This window comes from Sander lucioperca, chromosome 2 (assembly GCF_008315115.2).
Source record: "Sander lucioperca isolate FBNREF2018 chromosome 2, SLUC_FBN_1.2, whole genome shotgun sequence".
Taxonomy (NCBI): Eukaryota; Metazoa; Chordata; class Actinopteri; order Perciformes; family Percidae; genus Sander; species Sander lucioperca.
The window spans coordinates 14,019,328-14,047,265 of NC_050174.1; the positions used below are offsets into that span (position 1 = coordinate 14,019,328).

Below are 27,938 nucleotides of genomic sequence, written 5' to 3' on the forward strand. Positions count from 1 at the left end.
TGAGGCTGATAATCTAAATCTTTATGGAGAAAATCAATGGCATTTTTACTTCTGGAACCACACTGTTGAGCTCTATTGGATGATGAGATTGGACTGACCACAGTCATCAAATGCGCCCTGTCTCTCAATGTTTATAATGTTACATTTACATGTCATTTAGCTGACGCTTTTATCCAAAGCGACTTACAATTGCTATATATGTCAGAGGTCACACTCCTCTGGAGCAACTAGGGGTTAAGTGTCTTGCTCAGGGACACATTGGTTAATGTATTGCAGTGGGATTCGAACCCGGGACCCAAGGCATCCCACACCAAAGGCATGTGTCATATCCACTGCGCCATCACCACCCAATAATGATGCTAACATGCTGATGTTAATCAAGTATAACAATTATATGGTAATAATTTCCATGTTCGCCCTCTTAATTTAGCCTTGTGCCACAAGCATAGAGTGTATTAACAACAGGTGCACCAGCTGAATACAATATAATTCTAATAGTGTGCTTAAGCTGCAAGAGTATGCTGATAACGGACTGTCTGCAGCTCCAGCTGGGGGTGGGGGGCGGCTAAAGTCAACCTGTAAACTCAAGTGATTACAAGTAGATGGAGAATTTTGGAAAAGTGCCATAGTGATTGATTGTCAATTTTGGAGAATAATGGAGATTATCAGTTGTGATTTGATGACAGTACAAATTTCATGGCAATCCACCCAATAGATGTTGAGATATTTACGCCTTGACTCTTTTCTTGACTAAAGAGGTGGACTGACGGACTGACATTGCCATCTTGATGTTCATAAACCCTCTACCTTCATGATATATTTCTGACTCTCTCACCTTATTAAATTGAGTAAAATACACATTACAAGATGTTTTGGAAAAATAATGATGATTCCATTTTTATTGTTTTATTATAAGAACATATACCATTTAATATATATATATATATATATATATATATATATATATATATATATATATATATATATATATGAACTCTTAGTATATAATTTGATTGTTTCACAATACACATTTAGAACTGGCCACAAAATAAAAAATATCAGCTTTACAAACAAAGCAGCATCTGAATGAGAAAATTAATGAATAAATAAATAAAATACTAAATAAATGTTACAATAATTAAAATAAAAATGGTTTTCTGACAGCAGTTAGCATTCACAAAGAAACACCAATATTAAAAGCAATTTATCTTATCACATTCATGAAACAACACTTGAAGACCAACTGAGTGAAGTTTTAGGCAATGATTGACAAGCATGAATGTCGGTAACCGAGGGCCAACTTTAGTATTAATTTAGGGTTAAAAAGCATATATATTGTATGTCCTCACAAGCCCCAAATCTGCCAAAACATAAATACCGTTTCCCTCATAACATCATCTGTACTTTTCATTTTCATCTTTCTGTTTAAGTCATTCTCACAGTAAAGAATCTGAATAATGTGGCCCCACAAAACCTTTTATCTGGTCACTGTGAATAAATGTTGTTTTTACTGTGTCATCTGATCTTCCCAATTCATAATCATTTTCAAGCTGTCTTAATTCAACAAACAGGACCCAGACATCCGTAAGTCACTTAAATATTAGGTTATGATTTTACATAATATAATCCTCATAAGTTAAACACATTTTTCAATTCACACATAACAAATGAAGACAATATTTGGCAGACAAGGCAGTTCAATTAAAACTTTAAAAACACTGTTGGATGCTAAATCACTGACATGGTGCTAAAAGCTAAATTATTCTTAATGTTGTGTGTTAAAGAGAACTGGAGTTACATTCTGGACTACAAGCCACTGTTCTCCATTAGTAAAAAGTAATTTAATTTTGGGGTGTTGTAATTAAAGTAAATTCTGCTGACATTCTTACCTTCATTAAGGGGTAGGAATAGGGGGGTAACTTCCTGATATGTTTAAAGTTTAATTGTGTAGACTTTGACTATTAAAATAAGTATTATAAACTATTATCACAATGTATTTTTCTCTCTCATAAATATAGTCTCTGGTGGAATTCAGCTCTACAGTTTGGTTTGAAATGTGCAACTAAAACCATCATTATCTCAAAAATATTAAGTGCACTCTGGTTAAGACTGACACTTAAGGGATTTCTGACAAAAATATCTAGAAATTAAAGAAATGCTTTTTCAGACACATTTGTTTTTACTTTAACATACTGACAAATATTAAGCATAATATTCTCATACACCTGTTGACAACACAAACAACATTGTGGATACAGTCAATAAGGCTCATAGCAGCAAACTGTGATTGTAAAGGCTTTGTGTAATGTGAAAGTGTGTGTGTGTGTGTGTGTGTGTGTGTGTGTGTGTGTGTGAGAGAGAGAGAGAGAGAGAGAGAGAGAGCGTGTTCTCAGATGTAATTTACTCTTGTGCTGCTACAGCCGGTCACACTTTACTTGGAAGGAAAAAGAAGACAAAGAGGACAATCACTTGTTCTCTATCAGGATCTGCACCTTGCACACCAGATCTCTGGCCATGGTCAAAATCTTCTTTATGTTGTGGTGCTCAGCCATTTCTGAAAGACAAAGAAACATGCAAGTTCAAAATAACTTTGGCTATTTCAAACCACACAAATAGCCAGATTTATTTCCTCAAATGTCTGGAGAACATCTGAACAGACGTGTCACAGCTAGTTTGCAAATCATTTCATCATAGGTTGTAATTTGACATTCAGAAACACTGGCTAAACAGTGAAACATCAGGTTCCAGTGGATTCAAATTAAAGTAGTACTCTAGCTATTTAGTATTGCTCTCCATAAAGTTGTAGTCTGCTTCCAGACTGAATGTGTATGCTGTGTGAGATGTGTGAAAATGTATGCTGCACAGCAGCAATTGCTTTTTTTTTTTACCATTGAAGAACTTAATGATGTCAGTGAAGTCCATGTTGTTCTCCAGGATTATATCCCTGTAGATCTCCACCAGTGCCAGGGCAATGAAGAGGACAAAGTGACTAGAAGAGACATACTTGGCTGCCCAGATCGTTTCCCATACTGCAAACACGTCATCATACACCAGCTCTGCAAGACAAATCACATAAAGGAATGGGAGTTGAACTAAATCAGTGTTTGAGGGCTCAGGTGGGAGGCAAGTTTGCAGAAAGTCAGTGAGTGATCAGTGGAGAGTGATAAGAGTGAAAGCAGGTGTTTGCAGGGGTGGGAGAAAGGATATACTGAGATACCGAGCTGAGAAAAAGAAGTTCATTGTTTAATCTTCAGGACAAAGATTGATTCATTATAAAACCTATCTATGCAGCTGCAGTTCATGGCAGTAATTTAATAAGCAACTCCCAGGAATGGCATTCCAAAAATATAACCGACTTCCAAATCCTTTCCAAGAGTTAAAAAAAACAAATATCTTGTTAGCAAGCTGACAAGTTGACAGGCATTTCAACCACTGACAGGGCTTAAAGAGGAGTAAATCTCCTACTTCTGTAATTGGCACAAGCTCTTTCGCACCATGCCATTACTTTACCTCGCTTGAAGTCTAGGAGAAACCAGCGGTAGCAGAAGTAGAAGTGGGTGTAGTCTCCGTTTTGGTGCATTAGCTCAAACAGCTCAGAATCCAGGATCTACACAGAGAGGAGATCAGAGAAAATTTAATAAATAAATACCGAGACGGGTTGTGAAGGAAAAGTGTAAAAAGTTGGGGTGTTTGTTGGTATTGAATAGATTTAGCGATACATGACTGCTACAGCATGTGTAAAGACTTTACTGATACTGTGTTACCTGGATTAGAGAGCGCATGTTGGCAAAGTGAGTATCCATAGCTCCTCCGTGTGGAAAGTTTTGATTCATTCTCTTCATGAGCTCAGTGAAACAGCTGAAGGCCATGGCCTCTGAAAGGCGGAAACAAAGAGAGAAAGCTGGGGTGAGAAAGTGAGTGGGAAACCTGTCCTCTGTTCCATCAATAATTGTAAAAATACACACACGTCAGAGCTGAGAAGTGATTCAGTGTTGACTCACCATCATCCAGAATGACTAGAAGTGGAGCCAGAAGATCACACATGCCCTGTACGTAACCAATGTCAAGGTGCCTCCAGATATAGCTGTAAATATACAACCAAGAGAAGTGAACTCAACTGTCCTTGGCTGTTTTTATCATATCCTGAGTCATACGCTGCTCAGGATTTAGCGGTATTAGCAATTTTTTCTTCAATGCTGAGGATACTTTTTTTTAAATAATATTCACCATTTACCAAGGCAACTACTTATGAAGTGCAAAATGATTAGGCTTCTCTAAGGTGTAAATACATTTATTTTTTTTGTCCTAGGGGGTCCCAGGTATAGGTGGAGGGGCACTAATTTCTCCTAGTATGGACGGCCCTTCAGTATGTGGAGTTGCACTAGGGAGAAAAATGTATCTATTACTGTTAAAGAATTAGCCTGACATTATGTCTGTGGTAATCAGCCCCAAGCCCATTTGTTCCTATTGAAGACCTAAATCTTTAAAAACAGCTACTTGTACAGTGTAGATTTTAGTGAATGTTATTCAAAAAGGTGTTGCTGGGGACTATTTTCAGCTGTGGATTGAAACAGATTTGGTGCTCTACTGATTATTTACAGCAGGAGGTGTATGTGGGATGGACTCAAAATAAACTACAGTACCCTTGTTCTTTGTAATGAAGCAACATGTCACACAGTGCAACAGTATGGCTCATTGAAGTGTTTTTAACTGTTTTTTCTTTAACAATGGAGGTCTGTGGTACAGAGCTAATAATAATAAACAGTGAAATAAGCTGTATCAGGATTTGGCTACGCAGAAAATACTTGTTAGTAGGATCATTTCATTGTAAGTTTTGGCCTTATCATGGGATTTGTTGACAGTGAAAAAATAGAGAATATTGCTGGTCTTATCCTTTCAAATTTATTTTATTTAAATTTATTTGTTTTAGAGAAGAACAAGATAAGCAGTGAAAGGTTAGGATGTCGTGGTATGAAGATGGGAATGGGAGTTATTATAATCCAAACACTCATTAGCATATTTACTTTCATGCTGTCAGCCATCAAAAGGAGGTATGCCATTTTCTGTATATATGAAGAAGGGTAAAAGTGTATTCCATCCCTGATGCTGTTAGTGTTTTACCTGCACATGATGTTGCGCAGTTTCTCCAGGTTGGCAGGAGTGAAGTACCAATAGTTCCGGTCACAGCGCTGGACGTCCTTTTCAATGCGATGCAGATTTAATGTATACAAGTCCAAAAGCTCTTGCTGAAACAAACAAAACAATAAATAAATGAATAGATAAAACACGCTCATGATTGTGTTGCTTTGCCCAAGCATAAATTAATTTGAATTCAAGAAAAGAATATAAATGAGAAATGAGAATATGTTTGCATACAGAGAAGGTACTCCCAGCAGATTCTTGAGAGGTTGCTTCATTCTTTATGTCTTCAGACCTGACCAGGGAGTCAAAGTTAGGGTAAAGACTCTCCATTTCTGGCTCCTCACACAGGATGGGCTCCATGCCCTCCGGACAGGGCTCTCCCTGCTCGTCCTCCAGCCTGAGGGGGGCGCTGTGGGGAGCTGAGACCTCAGAGAAAGACGATGCTTCATAACGTCCCTTCCTGCTCCAAGGCATCATGGAAACTTTGGCTTTGGGTATGTCCTCCATCATTATGGCTGAGGGAGACTCATCAGATTCAGTCATGACCTGGTCCTCATCTGTCTGAGACGAGTGTCTAACTGAGAAAACCAGGTTCTTTTCAACTTTGGGAGCCACAGGATCAATGGATATGTTTTCTCTCCTTTCTGCCAATAAAACCTCTTGTGGTTTACTTGTCTTTGATTCATTCATTTCCTTCGTCTTTTCCACATTTGGTTCTGTTTTCTTGAGAGTTGATGTTTCCTCAATACTCACTTCTACTTCTTTTTTAAGACTTTGCTCAACAAGTTCTCCTTTTGATTCTGCAGCAGCTGCTAATACCATCATAGTATCCTCATCTTGCTTTTCTATTACCCCTGACTCTAAAGGTTCCATTCCTTTAATGTCTGCCAGTGCATCTTTATCTACACACTTGGGCCCCTCTGTTTTAATTGCTCCAGACTCTTCAACTGCTTCTTGTGTTTTGGGTTGCAGACCTGTGTCTTTGTTGGCCTTCAGCAGCCCCTCAGTCTTGGTATTTTCTGCAGTTGTGGTCACATCAGATGCTTTCTCCTCCTCCTCTTCCTCCTCCCCCTCCTTGTTCTTAACTTTACCTTTTACCTGGCTGCCCATCTCCCCTTTCAGACCTTCACTCTCTACCCCTGCAGGTTTGACTGGGCTCTGTGGCGCCTGAGGGACAGCTGCAGATCTCGGGATTGTATCAGGTGCAGTGCTGTCCTCTGTGAGTGAGCCGTCTGACAGGCCGGAGGTGACTGAGAAGTTACGGGAGGAGGGATGTCCGGAGTCAGGAGAGCTTGTCCCGTTCTGCAGAGCTCCATTGGGTATCTTTGGCACCGGTTTGGCCTCTTCGCTCTTGGGCTCCGTCTCGATTTGATCAACCTCCTCTACGGACTCAAACACCTGAAAGAACAAGCCAAAGGGAAGCAGGCTACTCCAGGGGAAGGGATGTGAGGATGTGAAGAACTAGCAAGAAAGAGAATGCAGGGATAAGGAATATTGGTTCAGAAAGTTGAGATCACATGCATTACTTAAGGTTTAGGATATAAGAAGTCTAAAAACTCTAACAGAAGTGACATTTAGTTTGTTTGAAAGACCATTTTTAAAAGACCATCTATGCAGGTTATAATGCGGTGAGTGTTTGGTACCTGTGTGCTGCTGCTGGAGTCACTCTGCAGGCGAGCCAGACTCTGCCTGTCTGAGCTCTGGGGGGACTGGGACTGGGTAATAAAGATATTTAGGCCAAGTTATTATTATGTAAAAATGTTTTTTTATATGCAATCTTATCATACATTAGCTCATGTTCTGTGCTCACATCAAAGGGGTACTCTGGAGACTTAGTATTGCAATTTTGTAAAGTTGCAGGAAAAAGAATGGTAAAAAGATCCAAGCATGGGTCAAGCTCCAAAAATGTTGGATTCGACATTTGCCATAATGCAAACAATATATTTTATTCAGACTTTCTCAGCCTGATAAATGTCCATGTCTTTTATATTCAGATGTTTTATAAAACAGAAAGCTACAGACCTATAAGTGTGTGTTACTGCTTCACCTCATTGCTGACAGTGGAGTTGTGGTGGATCATCTTCTGACTGGAGCTGTCCATGCTCGCTCCAGAGGAACACTTTGCTAATGCTGCAGCATGCTGCTCCTTCTCCCGCTGGCGGACAATCTCCTCGCAGCCGAGCCACTCACGCATGGTCTGTTGGTAGCACACTCGGACCTGTTCATCCACCTGGGGTGAGGGGGAAGTGATCAGAGGTTTCAGTGGTTCAGTTTGAAAATGCTTTGGACGCAAAGCCGTAATTGTGGAAACTACAAACCTCCTTTCTCTCAGCTTCTGACATTCCAAACTGGTAATGACCCAGCAGGAAAGGCCACACCTCTTTACGCAGCGAGGCGTCCACACCACCGAAGTAGACCAGACGAAGCAGCTCCTTCTCCTCGTATGCCTGAAGATGCAAGACAAAAGTACTTGTTTTTGATCAATCTTTGGATTTTCCCCTTCATTTAAAAAGACAATTATCTCTACCTTCATGTTTTTAACATTCAATAGTGCTTCAAAACAACAGCATTAACAACATGGCAGCCTGTAGACAGAGTAGCTTTTACTGTCAATGCAGGTAATGATTAATCCATCCAAGAGGGTGGTAGATGGGGATACAGGCACTGGTGCTTCTCCCAACCTCTATTATACATCATGTATGTGCTCAATATTTTTTATTTACTTTACAGTAAGATAAATGAAAAACACATTCATATGTAAGTAATGTCCAGATCAAAAACAACTGTCCACTGCTGTTACTAACCAGTAATCTATTGTTTAATTTAGCATTTAAAGTGTTATGTTGTGTCTCTCCATATATGTTCCATTTTGATACAGATTATCGGTTTTATAGGGTACTTCAAAGGAAAATACATTAATACAGTATTTGGTTTAAACAAATAGTAAAAGAGTAATCCTTTTAAATGTAAACACTTATCTTTTATAGGTCATGCGATTACAACTGAGGTGTCTCTAAACAGCAAACTCTATCCACTAATCATGAGATGAAGCTGAAAGCTCAGGGAAAAATCAAGGAGGTGGACCTTTGTTGTTGTTGTCGAACTACTGTTTCACAGTTTTAGTTAATTGAGTCACTTTTCTGAGTGGGTACCATAATAACAATCAAATTTTCCATTAGTATTATGATTTACAAAAAAACAAACCGTTTTAAAAAAACATATTTGCTTATAAAACATGTAAATGTGTGTGAGACTAATGGTGTGAACCACAGGATTAGCAGAGGATGAATATGGATGAGGCAGAAGAGTGAAAGAGAGAGCTTTGGAGTGGTCATGCATGTGTGTGTGTGTGTGTGTGTGTGTGTGTGTGTGTGTATGTATGGCATACTGTCAGCAGCAATGTGAAGTTTGTGTTGCAGGGCTGTGACACCAGCGATGCTTACTGTGCAGTCCTGGAGGAACGTCTGCCACACGTCTGTGGTGAGTCCTTTGAAGGCATCACGAGGCACGTCGGGCGCCACAATGGCGTGATTGACGAGAGCAGACAGGTGTGTACGCACAGTGGACAGGTGACGGCAGTATGCTAACCCTGGTTGACAATACAGTTCATTACCTAATGGCTTTGCAGATGTTAGTGATAACATATACATTCTACTTCCAACACATTTCTTCATAGTGAATATGAATATATACCAATATTTAAAGCTTTTCAGTGTAAACAATAAGGAATCACATACAGCCATAAAAAGCCCGAGAGATGATCTGATTCTTCATGTTGTCGCACAGCAGCTTCAGAGGAGCCCTGCAGGAAGATACAGCACAGAGCATTTCACTTTCAGGGAGGAAACACTTTTTTTCTTCTCTTTCCTTAAAAGACTATTATTAAACTAATCACCTAGTGCATGACAAGTTTCTCATATTGTCCTGAGATACTGTATCTAATGTAGAGTTAATTACAGTGTTATGTCTAACCCTTTATCATTGAAATTATTACCTATTGAGCTGCCATAGAGAACAAATTGGCCCAGAGGCTTGCCTTTTTCATAGCCTTCAACCATTTTATCTGCATGGCTTATCACCTCATTTTCCAAACACATTCTCATGTCAGTGTGGTAAATGTCACATAATTGTCTTCTGGGTAACTGCTAGGCTTCTTGCATCTTTGCTCCTTTCCCAGTTCCGTCTATATTGTTGAGGATTTCTGGTCGACACTGAGGGATGTTCGGTTTGTGTCTTTGTGTCTTTAGCAGTTTCCCTGTAACAAAGTAATGCAACTCAGTGTAGCTTGAAGCGTACTTATCTCTCACCTCTCATGGTTGCACCCCTTGGGCGTCGCCGCATCAGAGAAGCTCCCCGGAGAACAAGAGGAACACGAGGACTTCCTGAGAGTGGGATGCCACATTGTAGCTCCCTGATCCATCAAGTCTGGAGGACTCACTGCAACATGCACACACACAAACACACACCGTCATCGTCACTTAAAAAGCATTATGCTGCTCAGGCTATCTACAACAATTACATTTTCACTTAGATGATTTGAACACAGCTGGAAACACTTTGCATAAGCAGAATTATGCTCATTAATTGTGTCTGCTAAAGGCACTTCAGAAATAGTATGATTGGTTTGTGCTTGATTCCTGTTAGAGCAAAGATAAAGCATAACAAAAAAGTGTACGCAATTTGAAAGCATGAAGTCGTCATATTCAATTACAGTATTATTGTATAAAGAGAAAGATCAATTGAGCAAGAGCCTTTCTCAATTTATGAATCATATTCGATCAATCAGTTATCCACCCATCAGCTGTTAAAAGATTACTGCGCTGTAATGCAGTAAAAAAAGGTGACAAGGGGTGGCAGGGAGTGGGAGGGGCTTTAATAACGAGACACTTCAATAAATTTTGCCAAAGGCGCAGGACAGGCCAGGAGGATATTAGATGCAGAGAGTTAAAGCAAGCTGACAGAAGGACAGACGAGCCAAGGTGTGACAGTGTTACAGCTGCTTCCTGTGAGTGAGGGGGATTCGTCAGGACAGCTGCAGGACCTCTTGGGTACAACCAGGGTCCCTGTTTTCGAGGGGGCCTGTCCGCCCAGTTGAAGGGATAGGGAGGAAGTCAGATGGGGAGGATGGGTTATAGTCACTGTAACAAACAACGAGTAACATTTTCATAAAACTGCAACAATCTAGAGAGGCCTGTGGGCGCTGCTCATATCTATTTGCTTCTCTAGAGGGAATCTCACCAAACTCTGACTGGCTGTTTGGAAAGAGGATGCGGAAGACATAGTCTGTGGCCTCGTCCTCCTCCTTATCCGAGACCGAGTCTGAGGATCCAGATCCCTGAGGAACCCTGTTCCGCAGCTTGGGAAACACCTTCCCCTGCGATGATAATATAACTGATATTAAACTAATGCAGACAACAACAAATTCTCAACCATTAAAGCCTAACTAAGCCATCCATGTGAGCTAAAGATGATGAGTGTCTGCATGCTTAAGCTTATTAATAGTGGCTGAACATGCGGGGGTGGTTTTCATTATTCTGTTTAGCTGCAGATACAAAGCTACTCACAGTCCAACATTAACATCCACTCATTTAAGTAGACACTTTTTGTGTGGTTGTGCAGACAGAACAATAAGCTATGCATTCATCATTATCACTCCAACCAATATTACAACCACGCAGCGCATCCATTTCAAAATGTGTTTTTATTGATTTATTGATCAGATAAGGCTGATTTCGCATTTTAGTGCTCTTTTAATAGAAGAAAGCCCTTTTATGCATAATTTGTGTCCTGGATATGAAGCCAGGGAGCGACTTTAAAGAAAGACCTTCTGTGCTGACCTTTCCCCTCTGGGACCAGAGTGGAGGGTCCAGCAGACCGTGGGGAAGCAGGCCGTTCTCCAGGCAGGAGAGGAACTGGAGCAAGTGGCCTCCTCTGGGGAAGCGAAGTGGAGGTCTTTGGATCCCATCCTGACTGACCAGCACCACTGTCCCCCCACTGTCAACTGCAGGAGATACACAGAAGACGATTTCTTTGTTTGATTATTCATGCCATTGTATTTATCAGCTGTGATTACATACAGACAGTGATAGAAAAAGCAGTAATAACACGCAAACACAGAGTTAAAATTGTGGTATAATGGTAAAGGTTTGTGAGGACCCACCTTGTTGATGACAGTGCAAGTAAACTATTTCCCCTAGAGGGATCGTCATGGCATAGTCCCAGTATACACTGAAAAACATTAAATCAAATACTTGTGAACAAAATAACAACCCAGACTAGTCTTAGCACACCGGGTGGATCACCAGCTAACAGTGAAAAGCAAATCCATAGGGAAAGTGAATCTGGGTGAATCAAAATTTCAAGGAACGTTAATTTTATGGCTAATAAAGAGAGTAGCCGGGAGGGTGCTCAAAGACGAGCAGGAGCAGAGTTAGTTAATGCAATAATCCATTTTTTGGGTGAGAGGAACCATGCACAGGCACAGGAACATAACATGATTTGCAGGTTTGAGAGATGTCTGACAGTGTCTCAGTCAATAAACCATCTGCTGGCTGCTGGTGTGCTGAAAACAAGCCTCATCAGATCAGCAGCATTGACTCTGCATACTGAGCCCCTGGGCCACACACAAAAACACTGCATTATTCAGTAACACAATTTACACAAAAAAGATATATGTCAGAGTGTTTACATGTTAGATATTATTGCATGAGAAGGCAGGCTTCGTAGACAGACACAATCACCATAATCATAATCCATTTGCAGCTGTATAATTTCGCACCTGCGTTCGTAGTCCAAGTCTCCAACAGAGCCATTCATGAGCTGGTTCGGTGTCCATTTCAGGGTCATGAGATCAGCATTCTGGTGCAGAGACAGGTAACCTGGGATAGCCTCCATGTCGTCCCTCTGAAACAACCACAAGGATGGATGTATTCATTTGATGCAATAACCGCAGTAAGAAATATCAGTATATAAGCCTGAAGAAGACTGCATTGTTGGTGGAGATGAAAATGCTAAGTAAGGCAGTCTTGAGCATAAATTTACATTAATAGCACACATAAACAACTATTGCAGCATACTCCAGACCATACTCCAGCGCTGAAACAATGCTGTGGAGATAGGTCTGGCAATGCGACACTAATCTATAAGTGATTAAGAGGCATCAGACAATTACCGGTTGTACAAGCACATTGTTTTTGCCAAACAGTAGGGTCACCCTGCTGTTTTGATGCAGCGACTCCACATATTCACGAGCTGATGGCGAGGGGGAAGGGCGTTCATCCATGCTGCTGCTGGAGTGCCGCTTCTGGATCTACATCCCACAGACATAAAATATATCAACCAGAGATCCATCATCGTAAACCAGTGCTAAACTGAGGACTATCTTTGCAGAATAAACTACAGCTTGCCAGTCACAGTATAGTTATTTTTCATAAATAAGATCTTTTTTTCCACTTGACTCAAGAAAAGATTAATTCATGTGCACCAGTGCACTCTCCCTTGTTCCTGATGCCAAAGACCAGTCTACTTTTGCTTGGAATACACACACACAAATATGCATCACCACGCAACAGTAAAGAGCATTTTGGTGCTGTAAGATAGGCCGAGTTGACCTGGTTCACTGAAGAATAGGACTGGGTACCGAACTTCGATACTTTTAGGCACCGACCGAATTGCCTCCATAGTATCGAGTATCGAAAAAGGCCTTGTCATTCAATACCAAATTTCAATACCTAAGGAGTAAATCTCATCAGCGTCAGTGAGCCAATAAGCATGCAGCATGCTTCTACCAAGATCTAATAATGCTGGTGATTGGCTGTCTAACGTTGTAGAGACATGCAGGAAAAACACTCACGTGTGTGTGTTGTTGTATTTTGAGAGGCTTCTCATAGGTGTAAAGGAGCTAAAATAACAAATCTACCGTAATGTGCAACGTTATTTCTTCTTGTTAAAATGGATTTTATAAAATTGGTATTGAAAAAAGTATTGTTCAGGAACCGGTATGAAATTCACGGTATCAAAATGTTTTGATCAATACCCAGCCTTACTGATAAAGACTGAACAAGTGTGAAGGTCTCAGATACACTGCCTGTTCTTTCTCCTGGGACACGCTGGGCTTTACTTCATGCAGTAATCTTAGCAGGTCCTCTCCAATCAGACAGGCAGCATCTCAGAAGGGAATGAAAAGGATCAGACGCGCCAACTAAAACTCTGCCTGCTATAGAAATGTGGGAAAAAATAAACGGAGCCTGGCACTAATTCTGCATGTTCATCTATCACAAGTTTTAATACTCACACACAGTGCAGGCCTCTTAGTGGGAGAATCCTGTCTGCAGTGGCCCCCATGGATGCGATGTCTTTGCACCAACTCATCAGCAGACGGGTCTGTCCAGAAGTGGTCTGCTGTCTTCATCTTAGTGTACTCCAAAGCACAAGGTCCAACTGTCACAGTGAAGGTGAACAGTTACATAGTGCAGACACTAGCTATAAGATTTCGTTAACCAGTGATCAGCATCCGATTATTTTAAAAATCAATGAGCACACTCAAAAATAGAGGAATAGAAGGAGTACATTTTTGTAATAAAAGGTAGATTTTTCAGAGATGTACCATAATAGGCCTCAGATGGGCTCCCTTTCGATCCACCATATAAGTACAAAATACTTTTATAATAGTTTAGAGCAGTAGCTCCCAAGATGTTTGGCTTGTAACCCTTAAAATAAGTTTTGTCTACTTGTTACCCTTCATTACAGGTTGCGCAAGTCGCAATGCTTTTTTTCCCCAGGGACTTGAAGGTGCAGGATTATTTAATAATTCACAAACAAAAAGCAAAGATGAGAATAAAACAAAACAAAATATAAACATAATTTTGTGTGGCATAAGTTTTTTTCTGTATTCCTGTCTTGTTAATCAATTCACGACCTTGTCCGATTTATTTTGTGATTCTCTTGGTTGGGAATCATGCTTTAGGGTACAGAATTATACCAAGACAGCCTAATATAAAGGTAAAGGTACTAGCAAGTTGATCAAGGTGCCTGCTGAGACCCAAATTTGGCCCACAGCAGCAGTGCTTCTGGCTCGGCCCCAATTATACAATAAATGTGGAAACTGGTAAGGGATCATGTCCCTGCTGCAGCAGCATGGACCTCTACAGGTTAGCCTGTCAGCGCTATTTGTATCAGTCTAAAACCTCCTCTGGTCAAGAGTTGAAGTTAGCTGAAACAAACACTGCAGTGCAGGGGGTGGGGGTGGGGGGGTACCACAATGTCCTTGAATAGGATACTGGTCCAGCAACAACTTGTGTACTGAAATGTTAAATGTGTTAAATGTGCTAAACTTATATCTAAGACCACCATGATCTCACAATTTGATGTAAACAATGAGCCCCGACCAGCGTGGCACATGTTGCTAGATTACATTGAAAGACACAAATGCTTGCAATGTCACATATAATCACCTAACAAAGAAGCAAGGATAGGTCCATCCACAGGGTCCATTAGAACAGCCTCTTTCTCGTAGTATTTACTAAAAGACAAATGTGAAAGGGGGATTTTGAGGGGACATAGAGTTCCTGTAGCACAAAGTTGCCGTTTTATTTACCCTTCTCAACATACCTGCTGTTCTCCACCAGGTAGAGGACAATCTTGTCCAGCACCTTGTCAAATAGAGCCGTCCGGATCCACAGGTTCCTGACTCCCTGTTGGGTGAGGCTGGGCAGTCGGGGCATCTTGCGAAGGCTGTCTTGACTTTGCAAGCTTTGACTTCGTCTGCAGGAGAGAGTCACAAGTTTTAATATCAACAAAACAAGTATACCATGGTTTCAAAATTCCATTAAGTAAAACTGCACCTGCATGACACTAATAGCATCAGTGATTCATGATTCATAGAAGCTCATAAACATGAATTATTTAGAAGCTTCTCATAATAAAAATAGCCCTTCAAGTAAGCAGACAGCTATTTGTTTTCAGTGCCTTCACTCACACAAGGCTTTGATGTAAGCTTTGAAGTCTACTGTGATGTGTGAGAACGAGCTGTGACATGTGTGTCTCTCACTTTGTCTCGATGATCTGCTCAAGCTCCTGGGCCTTCCTACACAGCTCCTCAGCTGGGACGAAGCTCTTCCCCACTTTCATGAAGAGTGCAGCTATCTTGTTGCTACGCAAAAAGCCGGCTGCTCGCCGTTTCAGCCCATGCAGAACACATGCCTCCACTGCAGCTGTGTGGACACAAACACGTGGTTGGAAAAAAGTTACCTAAGTGTACTTTACTAATACTGTAGTAAGTAAGAATGCACATCCCATGTCAGTCAGTCAGTCTGTGTAAAGAAGAACATAACACGTATTTTCAAAATGTTCTGCTTTCGGTCTATTTTGATGGAAACAGATATGATGTAGTCGCCATTAACAGTACCATATAAACAAAAAATATTTAGGTGAATCATTGGTAAAAAAATTAAATAAAACATATTGGTTCTGTGTGCAGTTTTGTGGCACAAAATACTGTATTTGTCTTAGCATGTCATACATCAACTTCAATTTAATTAACTTTATTTAACCAGGATAATCCACTTAGTGTCAACACTGCTTTCCAGGGAGTCCGGGCACAATATACAATAGCAACAATGCACAACATGTCGGATGTCAAGTGAGTTTTATCACCATCCGCAATTCTGCACAGTCCATATCTACTATATTTATGTGTTTAATGAAGTGTATATGTGTACATATCTTTAGACACTGTGCATTTAAATATGAAATTAAGCTTGTGGCAACTGGTGCCATATATATCTTGAATTGTGTGTTGTGTATGTTTTGGCTACATAATAAAACCATTCTACTAGACTTTTAGGAGCAGTGTTTTGTGTTCATTGATTGCTAGGTTAAAGGTTAAAGCCTATTTGCTAAATGGATTGTGGACACAAGTCCATGACACGATGACACACTTGCACATCACTCCACTGTGCAGAAAAACAGACACCCTTCTCTCTAAGGCCTACGTGGCAGAGCTTGGAGCTGTGTTGACATTTGAGTTCTCTTTCAGGACTAATCCCGTGGCTCTGTTCACATGGGGTCAGGGGGAAGGCTGGTGCTGCCATGGCAACCCCTGTTGATGGAGCTACCGAGCCCTGGGAGAGACGAGCAGAGGGAGGGGTGGCGGCAGCTCATCAGCATCACGATCTCTCTCTCTTTCCATCATCCTCACTCCTTCAAAGCTTCTATCCTGCCTCCATCCTATCTTTCAGTACATCTGTCACTTTCTCTGTCACTGCTGTTAACAGGATTTTACTTCCACCCGGGGAATAACAGTGTCATCACAGACATCAACTTTCAGTTTTCTTTTTATTAAAATGTGTCCATCTTCACTGATCTCCCTCTCTTCCTGCATTTTGCTCCTTATCTCTCTGTGCTGCTGTTTTCCTCCACATCATTATAAGAGCAAGAAGCTAAATGTCAGAACAAAGCGTAACATTAAAAGGTCTCCAAATATAATTCATCCTCTTTACTCTCATCGTTTCGGCTGACTAATCTCAGATGGCAAAAGTGCAAAAGAAAGCAACGCCCAAACCTTTAAACCATTTGAGAGCTACTGTCTATCCGCAGTCTCCGCAGTTCTGAAAACTCTGAAATGAACAACGGAATTAGTGGCAATGTTACAAACAATACTTTGTTTATCCTACACCTGGATGAAAATTTGTTCACTGTAGAGTAAATATAAATATAAACATAAAGGGTTCAGTATGAGACACAAGGCAGGCAGATGGAACAGGAAACATGTTGTGTTATTCTGTAATGAAATGTATCTGAACCATTTCCCTACAACAATAATTACAAACAGCAGTGACAACAAAATGAGCATTATGTCAGTAGGACCAGTCCTTTGTGTGGTCCTTCCTGGTACAAACAGCTAACACAGTAAATTGCCTCTAATCATCCTGTATCTGTGGCAACTGAGTGCATTAAGAGACTCTTGGACAGAGACTGACCCATACTTTACTCACAGCAGCCAAAGGCACCAACAGTCTTAACAGCGGCAGTGCTGAAATGATTAGTCAATAAATTAATTTATTGATATGATATTTATCATTTGTGTTATTGATCTACTATGATAAAAACAGACATTTACTGATTACAGCTTCTGATATGTAAGCAATTGCAGCTTATTTTCATGTCATGGCTTTGACATTTCAGAATGATTAATCAGTTGATGGCTGAGTAATTGCTAGATTAATCAGCAATAAAAACAGCCATTAGCTGCAGCCCGAAATGTATGATGCTTCACCACCAGTTTCATTCACATTTACTTCCAATATTCTTTTCTTTTCTATCATTTAACATTTTTCTAGATAGATTATATCAAAGTCAAATTCGTTTTTTGGTCATGTTGGCAAGACAACATGTTATTTCCAAGTACAGTCTTTGTTTGGTTAAAGGAAACAGGCAAACATTGTTGTACTTTAAAATATGTTTTGTACAAGCAGAATGAAAGACTCGTTGGTAACATTGGAAATGTCAATGCCATCTAGCTGCGACATGCAAATTATTTTTGTAGCTACAACAGAAAAATATGTGAGTTGTACTTTACTGACCATAAACATAATTGCAAAGTAGATACATACGTTTTCAACACATCTGTTTGCAAATTCAAAAGCTCTAGTGCCACCATCATGCAAAAGTGGAGGTGACTTTTTAATTAGGTTGCTGTGGCTTCAGGTGCATTTCTAAAGGTCAAATCAAATAAAGTGATTCAAATCTGTTCACTCCCATCAAATTAGTCAGAGTGCCTTTTAAAAGAATTGTTTTGACCTGTGTTGATTGATGTACTGTAAAAAGTGAGGATTTTAACACATCGTAGGGAGAAAGAAAGAAAGTGCAATTTGTAGATGGGTAACCTAAGGACAGTTCAATCAAGGAAATACATTGATTTTAAAATCTATCAATAAAACTACTGTGTTTTTTAGCTTTGCTGTGCTACTTTCATTGCTTCATAACTCCAGTCAACGGTGGCTTTCTGACACACATTCCCTCCACAGCGTCTACATTTCAGACTCAGGCCTGGGCAGCCCATCAAAGCAGCCATGATAGTGGAGGTTAATTGCTCCCCGGTGAGCTGGCCGTGCTCCTCTCCCATCCTCCATTCACTCTAATCTCTAAACAGAACACAGCTGAAAGAGGATGTGTAGCAACAAGATTCACTATAAGGATCACAGGAGGAGTCAGGAGGAGGAGGAAGCTGATTGACAACAAAACAGGGGCATGGGGGGCGCATCTTGACTCAGGGTAGGGGTCATCTTCTACTACTACCATCCCGTCCACTGGGGCGTATTGTAATATAAGAAGAGAGATAGCCTCGGGCTGACCAGCAGCATTTAAAATAGGCTGTTAGATGATCCAACGGATAATGTCCACACTGCAGGCCAAGAATAGTGATGACACACAGACATGAAAGTACTAATGGAAACACATAAAGCACATACACACTATAATAAAAATCGGTGTTCCATAACTAATTATTTTCACAACCTTCCAAAAATACTTGGATATCATGAGGTAGTGATCTTACTTCACACAAAACAGATTCTACATAGACTTGATTGCGGCAAGAAACGTGGGACTCACATTGAACTTCTGCCTAATTAGACTATTTAGATTCAATTTGTTGTTGTTGTTTTTATTGAGCTCATATGTGTGTGAAATGATGATATTAAGTTGTGGGTCACTTTGACAGTAGTCTTTGTGTGTGTTATGTGTTCTGACAACAGTTGGTGAAAGTGTGTCTTACACTAACTAGTTCTCACTGTTTGTTACTAAATATAGTGGTGTCGCCCATCGCCACACTAAGCAATAACAATACGGAGCCGACAGGCCTACTGAGACCTAACATGTATGTTTGTTGGTGCACCTTCTTCCATATATTTACCCAGCGGTAAGATGAACGACTTATTCGCACGATTTTTCTACATGGTAATAAGAGTCTTTGTCAAGGGAAGGTTTTATCACTGTTCACTTATAAATACATTTTCCTACATTTCAATGACTTTCTGACAGTCTCATCATATAAGTAAGGAGCAGTCTTAGTCTGCAAGCATGGCTTCCAGCTAGTAAAAATATCACATTTTCTGCAAGATGAGAATAATTTTATTCACACGGAAATCCACAAATATATCTCGCTATTGATTACAGCTCTGAACTGAGCCAGACATCTGACGAGTGTGAGCACCTGCATGTGGGCAGCGTGTTTCTCACAGTAATCATGCTGCACTCTGTTAGTGCCATTTGGAGGCAAGGACAATAACATTTGGTGAAAGATTGAACTTTAAATGTCTAATGTCTGTAAATCACACTAATTATACACTTACATACACAAAAGTTATGCCGATGATGTGGATCTTCACGTTAATGATCTGACGGCCTGTATTTAATATAGCAGCTAAAATCTCAACTTCCTTCCCTATTAAAAAAGGGCATGACGCAAACATATTCTTGTTGTTGGAAAAAGATATCTTTTATAGAACAACTAATCCAATAATAAGGAGCACCTACTTTATTCAATACCCTCCACTAAGATTGGTGTTGTCAAGTAAGATACTACTGCATGTATATTACTGTTAAGAATATTTCTGTATGCAAATGATTGTTGTGAATAATTCTTGTTCTATTCATGCCCATTTTGTTTACATTCATTTGGTTCTGTTACAGTCTTTTTTTTTTGCTTTCCCACAAGCAACAAGGAAGGATTATTGCTGTCTACTTGGAGAACTGGAAGGGTAAGTAAAACCTCTAACTTTACATTTGACTCTGAGTGAATTTGTGAGTAACCTTCTCTTCTTAAGATGGCTGCAGAGTGTACTTAATTGTGTCTGGTGACTAATAAAGTTAGATGTATTTCATGTAAAATCACTTGTGACCAAGGCTAAATAGATAAATGACAGTATGATGAAAATGAAAAAGAGATCAATAGAAATGTAAGCAATTAGTGTAAAGATAAACAAAGCAATTCCTGTAGAGAAAGAAAATCACCAGGTTAAAATTAATCAGAAAATAGTTATAGTAACCTACAAATAGTAGGTGCTCGTAAGGTAACCGATTCAAGACTACAATATAAAGGTGATACAAGTAACTAAAACAGACTATCAGGAATGATTCAATAAAGAAACCGCTCAGGCTATTTTCAGTGTTGCAGAATTGTTAAAGCTGAAGAGGTTATAAATGAGCAAAAGACGTGTGATTCATTTGTATGTTTGGTTACTCACCACAAAAGGACACAATATGGCTGCTGTCTTCATGAACAAATTTCCTGGTGACGGCTTCCTCCATAATCTGCTTCACCTGTCAATGACATGGCAGATGCTCGATGACTCATTCATTAACATGCCACAACTGGCACACACATACACACACAGTCTGTGAGGGGCTTGTTGGTAAGAGTATTACAAAAATATCTCAGAGTATAATTATGAGAATTTATAAAAACTTGAAAAATGTGTATGAGAAAAGCGGGTAAAATGATTGGAAGAGAAAGCAGGGCTCAGGGGTAAACTGGGATGAAAAGTTAAGAGGAAGAGAAAGACTGAGTGGGAAGAGTGCATGTTAAGTTAGTGGATGAGTCACCAGCTCTCATCCAAAGGACTTCTACTGGGAAATGGTGGTGGTACATTTAGGGGTGGGGGTGGGGAGGGGGAAATAAATGGAGGGTAGGGGCTTTCATCCATCGCAGACCACCTTTCCTGAACAGTTTTATTATCCTCGGTGGGAACGATTGATTTTGTTGCTGATGACATCCTATTCATGCAAACACAACTTCTTTTAAAAACAAATGTAGTAGGTCACACACACACATGCTCACAAGGTAACACTCATTAATTTGGTTTTGTTGTCACGGCAATGTGCCCCTCTCACCGCTGGCCTGACAACAACTACAGACCAATAGTTAAGAAGACTGATAAATCAATCCCTTCGGTGGCTATGGAGACATCCCCCTGTGTGGGCACCACTCTGCAATCTGCATGGGGAAAATCAACCTCCGGACACAGCCATGCAGATAGCTGTAATTTCCTGCTGAAATGAGTCTGTCCACAACAACCATTTTACACTGCGTAGTTCACCTTACACACACACACAAACACACACACACACACACACACACACACACACACACACACACACACACACACACACACACACACAGCTATACGCTCCAGTGGTTTACGTTCCCTCTGCTCTATTTTAATAATGTTTTTCCAATCTGCACATTGATTCATTCCTTTGTTACCGTGAATAAATATTATCTCTGTGAAGCAGTGGTCAAGAAGCAGCCAGCTGTCTAACAATATTATTTTTCATGGTTTGATATTTACAGCTTGATCATAAAACTTTCCGGAAAATAGAGTTAGATTTTCCACTACGGCTCAATTTTATGGACCAATAATTTTAATATCTAGTTTACTTGCTGTACACAGATAAATAATATAACCTGTAACTTTCAGTGGAAGATGTACTGTGATGTAAGTTAAGTAGTATATGATGCCCAAACCTACTTGTAAGTATAACAATTAACTAAACACACATGTAAATTAATACACATCCATCAGTTTATTTTCCAAAAAGCAACACCTGAATAAAGGGAGAACCATAAAACAGACCATTAAGCCAAAAATTTCAGATTTAACTGTGAAGCAGAGAACAACTTGTTTTTTGGTGACAGTGCTTGGGAAAGTCTGCCCACTGAGCACTGAATGCACCCTCACTCTTAATGCAAGATGAGATCCTCTCACTTGTGAAAAAAACATTTATATAAAAAACATTTACTAATTAGACAGCAGTCAATACGCAAATTTGACATTCTCGCATCAGTAGCATTATCTTCAGCATCAATAGAAATGATTCATGCTGCCAACACAACAGAGAGTGCCAGTCTGATGTGATGCACACCCGCTCCGCTCACGATCACACTTATATAAAGCCTTCACACACACAGCAGGGGACTATATGACCAATTGTTTTTCTGAGTGCACCTGACATACAGGAAACTGATTCATTTGCCAACTTGAGGACGCAGGCGCTTGTGTTTTTCTCATCTCTTTATGTGGGCTACAGATCAGGCCTTTGGGGAATTCATATGGTGAAGTGTCTAAGCTCAGACTACCTGCAGGTTTCTATGGAGACAGCACGTGTCTCACAGTGGATCACCTCCGCCTAAGAATATGCGTCAACAAAATTCATTCATCACTGAAATAAACAAAGATTATTGCACGCTCCCCAACTACAGTAACTAATAATATCTCGATATACTTTGCTGTCGTCGTTTCACTTATCACCCTGCTACCTAGAGTCCTAGTGTGTTATTTTGGTATTAATAAAGCACACATTTACACAAAATATATCATTTAGAGTAGCCATATCTACTAAAAAACGCCATGACAAAATATATTTTTCCTAGAATTTACAGATAAAACAATGTGCATGATGTGACAACCATTAAACGTCTCTGTAGCAGCAAAGCTTGATGAATCTGCTCTGAACTAACCACTGTAGCCTAAAGGCATCAGCCAGAGTGATAAAATATCCTCAAAGTATTCCAATTAACACCTGCAACAGCAGATCCAAGAAATAAGAGACAAAGAGAAAGCCCCCCAAACATTAACATCCACCCTTCATTATTTATCATCTCTGTGGCCACTGAGGCATGAAGATTAAAAAAAATGTATAATTGGTTATGCATGTTAATCCATGCATAGAGCTACACTTCTGACTTAAAGTTAAAATTAAAACTATTATTTGAATAACAATTTAATAATGAATCAGCAGACTGATCAACCAATAAAGTAGACATGATTCCACCACAAAGCCAATGCAACCACAACAATGCCTGCCTGGAAGAGTTGACAAGGCAATTGCTCACCACAGGGTCCATTCAGAAGCTGTTCTGAAGCTTTTGATCACGTCACATGATTTTCTTCAGTTGTCATGGAACTGTAGATGTTAAATTTTCATTTTTTTCTGAGCACTTTGAGGACTACTTGCCCATGTTGGCTCAACCTTGTGGTAAGATAGTTTTGTGAGTGAACTTTGGGCCTCGACCTGAATTAATTTTAACATGACACATACAGTATAACCCCAAGTTGAGGTTGACCATAAAACTGCTGCATAGTATTAAAATTATCCGTCATGCCAACAGCACCTTGCAGTTCAGTTTGATTATAAGTGGTGTACAAACTCGCCAGGTAATCCTATCTCATCCATAAACCAAATACCTGATTATGAATGCATTTGCCTAGAAAGGGCAACCAGTGTAGAATAGTATAGTAATAATCTCTATCAGTATCTTTGACAACAATATTTGATGATTTCTGTTATTAAACTTAAATTACAGAACAAGACTGGTGGATTATCTTACACTCCACTGCCTGAAACCTTATCCTGAGTAAGCACACAGCAAAGTAAATGGTGCATCTCTCTCTCTCTCTCTCTCTCTCTCTCTCTCTCTCTCTCTCTCTCTCTCTCTCTCTCTCTCTCTCTCTCTCTCTCCTTTAGCAAACACAGGTGTGTGTTTGGTTTGTGTGTATGTGTGATATACAAAAGACAGAGGGAGGAGCACACAATTCAGAGGCACGATCAGAGCAAGACAAAGAGATGGAGACAGACTGAGAGGGGTTCTGTATCAAAGCTAAGGCAAAAAAGAGATCTCATTCAAACCAATTTGTGCCAGAAGATAATTCTGTTGCCACAGACGTCCTGCGCTCTCTGGATAATGGCCCACATCCAGGTATATCATAGCAGACTGGTGGCACATAACCAGCTGGTCAAAGAGAGTGTGAGAACACGCAGCAAAGAGATACCATATGGCATAACCCACACAGAGTAATAATAATTATAAGCTAATGGGAAATATATATATATATATATTTATATATATATATATATATTTTTATATATATTTTTTTTTTTACTTATCTAGATTAATGCTGATTTTCATGAAGTGCTGTCTGTGAATAAAGTGAGCTATCATACTGTGTTTTCCATCCACAGACTCCACCAAGCTTCATTTGCGGTAAACAGTAAAAGACCCACTGTCAGTGAATCCCAGTGAGACCATATCAGCACACAGGAGGCAGGTTTAATCATGGAAAGGGTCTGGGTTCCACTGATAAGACTGCTAACAGTTCTCGGAGGAAAACAATTCAAACCAAAGTCCTTTCATTCCTCCTTTCACAAGATCCAGGATGTGATTTTTTTCTTTTCTTTGTTTTGTCAGAAATAAAGTCTTGCAATTTATGAGGCATATCTGAGATTAAACTAATGAAATAAATCCATCAGTTGTTAACAGAAGTATGTTAAACAAAGTGGTCTAGACTGGGATAAATCTGGCCAGGAAAATGAATGAGTAACACTCTCTGCTCCTTTAAAACTACTGTTGATTTTGAGAAAACCTTCCCTGAACAAACAGAGGGTAACAAAAACCTCAACAGTAAAGTAAACACTACTTTAGGTAAATGTAGACACACTGTAGTGGCACACATATCAGCCAAACTGATGTTAATTAAAAAAAATGAATTAACTATGCTCTATCTCCAATACATTGGATGTATTATAGTTAGTTAGTTTGAACCTGAATTGGCTCAACTTTAAAATATTCAATCACATTGCAGTGAATACTTAAATAATGTTCTTATTATAATTATGGGTTTCAGTGGAGAGTTTAAGTACTTTAGTTTAAACTAAACCCAATTATAACAAAAGTGTTAACAGTTACTAAGTGGAGATTTAATGCAACAGATCCCAAATTAAAACAGGTTTCACCACACAAACTAACATAAGTTCTTACATAGAAATGATTAGGCTACTAAATATTTACCCGCAGTAAATGTCAGGTAACCACGTGACTGTTGGGTAGCTAACGGACCTGATCTGACAAAGCTAATATACAGTATAAGTTAGGCTCAGTAAGCCAGTTTAAATACAAGAGTAAAATCAGTTTAGTCAACATAGACTGACCTGACACTTGATCAAAATGCTGTTAAATAATGATATAAACTTATATAAACAAAAAAAACACAATGTACATCAAATTACAAAACATTATGCCAATAACGTTTTTTCCATTTATGCATATTTAAGCAAAATAGATTCATACATTTACAAAGGATTGTCTGGTAAGTGTAATATATCTCTCGCCCCCTAATACCATTTATTTTTTAAGGATTATTTGTTGGGCTTTTATGGCCTTTAATTGATAGGATAGCTTGAAGACACCGTCGGTTGGGTTCGAACCCAGGCTGCTGCCAAGGACTCAGCCTACATGGGGCGCACTCTCTGCTGGGCGAGATGGAGGTCACCCCGAGGTATTCTTTGTTGTAAGTTATCTTAGAGCCAGCTTACTATAAAGTCTTTACTCAGGCATTTCTTTTCAATGGTAATCTGATTTAGTAAATCACTAGTTTGAAATTAGCTAGTTGTAAGAACGTGTGAAGAACAAACTTAATGATGGATTTATGAATAGCTAGTACAACCCAACCCTGTGGTCTAAGTGCACATAAAAACTCCCGAATATTTGTCTTTGTTTGGAATTTTTGACAGCTACAATCCAAAAGTACTGAACTTCAACCCTTCATATCAGATAAACGCTGTATGGTAGTTTCACTAGAATAACAGTAAGCACAGCAGGCCACCTAAATGTATTAAGATGATTAAGCCATAATAAGCAGGTCCAGAAAATGATTATTAAGCTGGTGTAAAAATCTGTTTACTATAGGAAAAAAAAAGCCATTAGAAAAAGTTAACAAATCATCTTGTTCCTCCAAATGGATGCTCATACAAATTGCATCTCAGCATCACCACTATTTGTTTCTATGTGAAATGATGTGTGACATTTTTACACATATCACCTGAGATCTTTATGCAAGCATTCATTAACTGTCAATGTCCTTCTTCCAGAGTTTGGTACCTAACATCTACAGTAAAAGACTCCTGTAATCTTTCTGAAAAAGACCATTCACAAGGATGAACCTCATTCAAGGTTTGAATGTCAGACAGACTAAATGGTAGCAATATCTCATTTGATCTCTGCTGAACTCTGGTCTTCTGTTTTACTGCAGTAACCTCAAATGATGATGAGTGACATAAAGTGCTGAAAACCAGCTCAACAAACCACCAGAGCCTCTTCCATATTTGTTTCCACTCAACACAATTTAACTCATTATATGCATCACACACACACACACACACACACACACACACACACACATATACACATACACGCATGCACGCGTACACGCACGCACACGCACACACGCACACACACACACACACACACACACACACACACACACACACACACACACACACACACACTTTGTGTGAATAACCACCAGAAGGCTGATGGTTTGCTCTCCCATAAACACCACAAACACTGACTACAGACAATCTGTTTCCTTCATGCTGCTTCTCCACCCGAATAATTACAGAGCTGCAGCACGAACACTCATAAACAGGCAACAGCGATTAAGATATAAGGATTTTTAAAGGAAAAAAACAAACAATACTTTAAAGACTGCTATTCTTGTTCTAATATTTGGTATAGGCTTGTTTTAAAATATTTTCAAAGAGGTTGCGATTCAGATGAGCATCCATGCCATTTAGCCTATCTCAGGTGTCATCATCAGTAGGTCTAAATACAGATGTTTGTTAGGGATCACCTATCTGTGCACAGGATGAACTATTACACAGCTTCATACAAACCAACGTGTTTGTTTTTCCGATAACTGCTGAGCTGAAAACACCCACCTCCTTCTTGACGGTGCGCAGCAGCCGCTGACGGGTCTCTGCCTCTGAAACACAGCACAAACAGTCCCACACAGGACATTTTTTACAATATGTCACAACTTCGCATAGTCTATATTGTCAAAAGAAACAAACAGAATTTAGAAAGATTTATCCTCATATTTTTTTGTTGATCCCACCTGCCATGTTTGTTGCCATGGATCCTGTCTCCTCCTGTCTGCAAGCAGCACCCCTCCCATCAGCTGAGTGATGCTTGTAGCCTACCCTGCGATGTGGATCACACAACTCCACCTCCTCTTGCACACGCCTCTTAAAGGCACATGCAGCGCTTCCATCGGGTGGTACAAATGTCAATGAAACAGGCTTATAATTAAAGCAAAAACAGATTTATAACATTAAAATCAGAGTATGATCTCCATTAGATATAGTTGTACATTAAGAATAGTCGTCCACATCTTTCAAATTAAACTTCAATGTGAATAAGTTTGACTAAAAAGTCATAATGCCGTGATCTACTTATTGTAATGTTATCTCCACACAAATGTTATCAAGATAGTCAATACAGTTAGAAAAACCAACAGGGACATATCAATTATAATACATGGAGATAGGAGTCATGTGCTCGTTGTAGGTTTCCCTGACATGGAAACACTAGGCCTATATCTTCACGCCATCTTGTGGTCCAGATAAGGAAATACTGGTAGACAAAATCCTATGATGAACCAGATATATATGTATCTTCAAAGATCTTTAAAAAAATGTATTCATCTGGTCAAGTCATTCAACACTTATGTGATTCAGCATCTATGATGAGCCAGAAATCGGATAGGCTACATTGCATTTTAAAGCAAATTTGCTCCACTTGCAGAGCACCTGTTGCTGGATAGCCTACACTTGGTAAAAACGCCCAGAGTTCAACACTTGGGGCATAGCGGGTCGAATTTCTGGTTTAATATCAAGAATAGAATAGTGATGCTGATAGACATCTAACTTTACTTCAGTGCTCTTGGTAAAGAAACAAGTAC

At 39.6% G+C, this 27,938-nt stretch overlaps 1 protein-coding gene and 1 long non-coding RNA gene across 5 annotated transcripts; one reads left to right on the top strand and one right to left on the bottom strand.

The window, feature by feature from the left end:
* Positions 1 to 1,739: 1,739 nt before the first annotated feature.
* Positions 1,740 to 27,168, bottom strand: sgsm1a (small G protein signaling modulator 1a). Of its 4 annotated transcripts, none has more exons than XM_031309024.2 (26): positions 27,093 to 27,168; positions 26,917 to 26,960; positions 20,388 to 20,463; positions 15,191 to 15,353; positions 14,752 to 14,904; positions 14,595 to 14,662; positions 13,436 to 13,581; positions 12,314 to 12,451; positions 11,921 to 12,045; positions 11,303 to 11,370; positions 10,980 to 11,143; positions 10,381 to 10,516; positions 10,137 to 10,280; positions 9,450 to 9,579; positions 8,880 to 8,944; positions 8,586 to 8,731; positions 7,461 to 7,589; positions 7,190 to 7,372; positions 6,786 to 6,857; positions 5,377 to 6,540; positions 5,122 to 5,246; positions 4,002 to 4,084; positions 3,765 to 3,874; positions 3,511 to 3,607; positions 2,889 to 3,056; positions 1,740 to 2,554 (listed from the first exon to the last, which is right to left on the bottom strand). In XM_031309024.2, exons 1-26 carry the CDS (start codon positions 27,109 to 27,111, stop codon positions 2,466 to 2,468), a joined length of 4,005 nt encoding a protein of 1,334 aa, XP_031164884.1. In that variant the 5' UTR covers positions 27,112 to 27,168; the 3' UTR covers positions 1,740 to 2,465. The 4 variants fall into 4 exon arrangements, with proteins under 4 accessions (XP_031164884.1, XP_031164883.1, XP_031164886.1 ...); XM_031309023.2 differs by having other exon boundaries at positions 5,377 to 6,603; XM_031309026.2 differs by lacking the exon at positions 10,137 to 10,280.
* LOC116056715 lies at positions 23,667 to 24,457 on the top strand. The gene is made up of 2 exons (XR_004106639.2): positions 23,667 to 23,899; positions 24,163 to 24,457. It is a non-coding gene; the product is annotated as an uncharacterized LOC116056715 (long non-coding RNA).
* Positions 27,169 to 27,938: the final 770 nt, after the last annotated feature.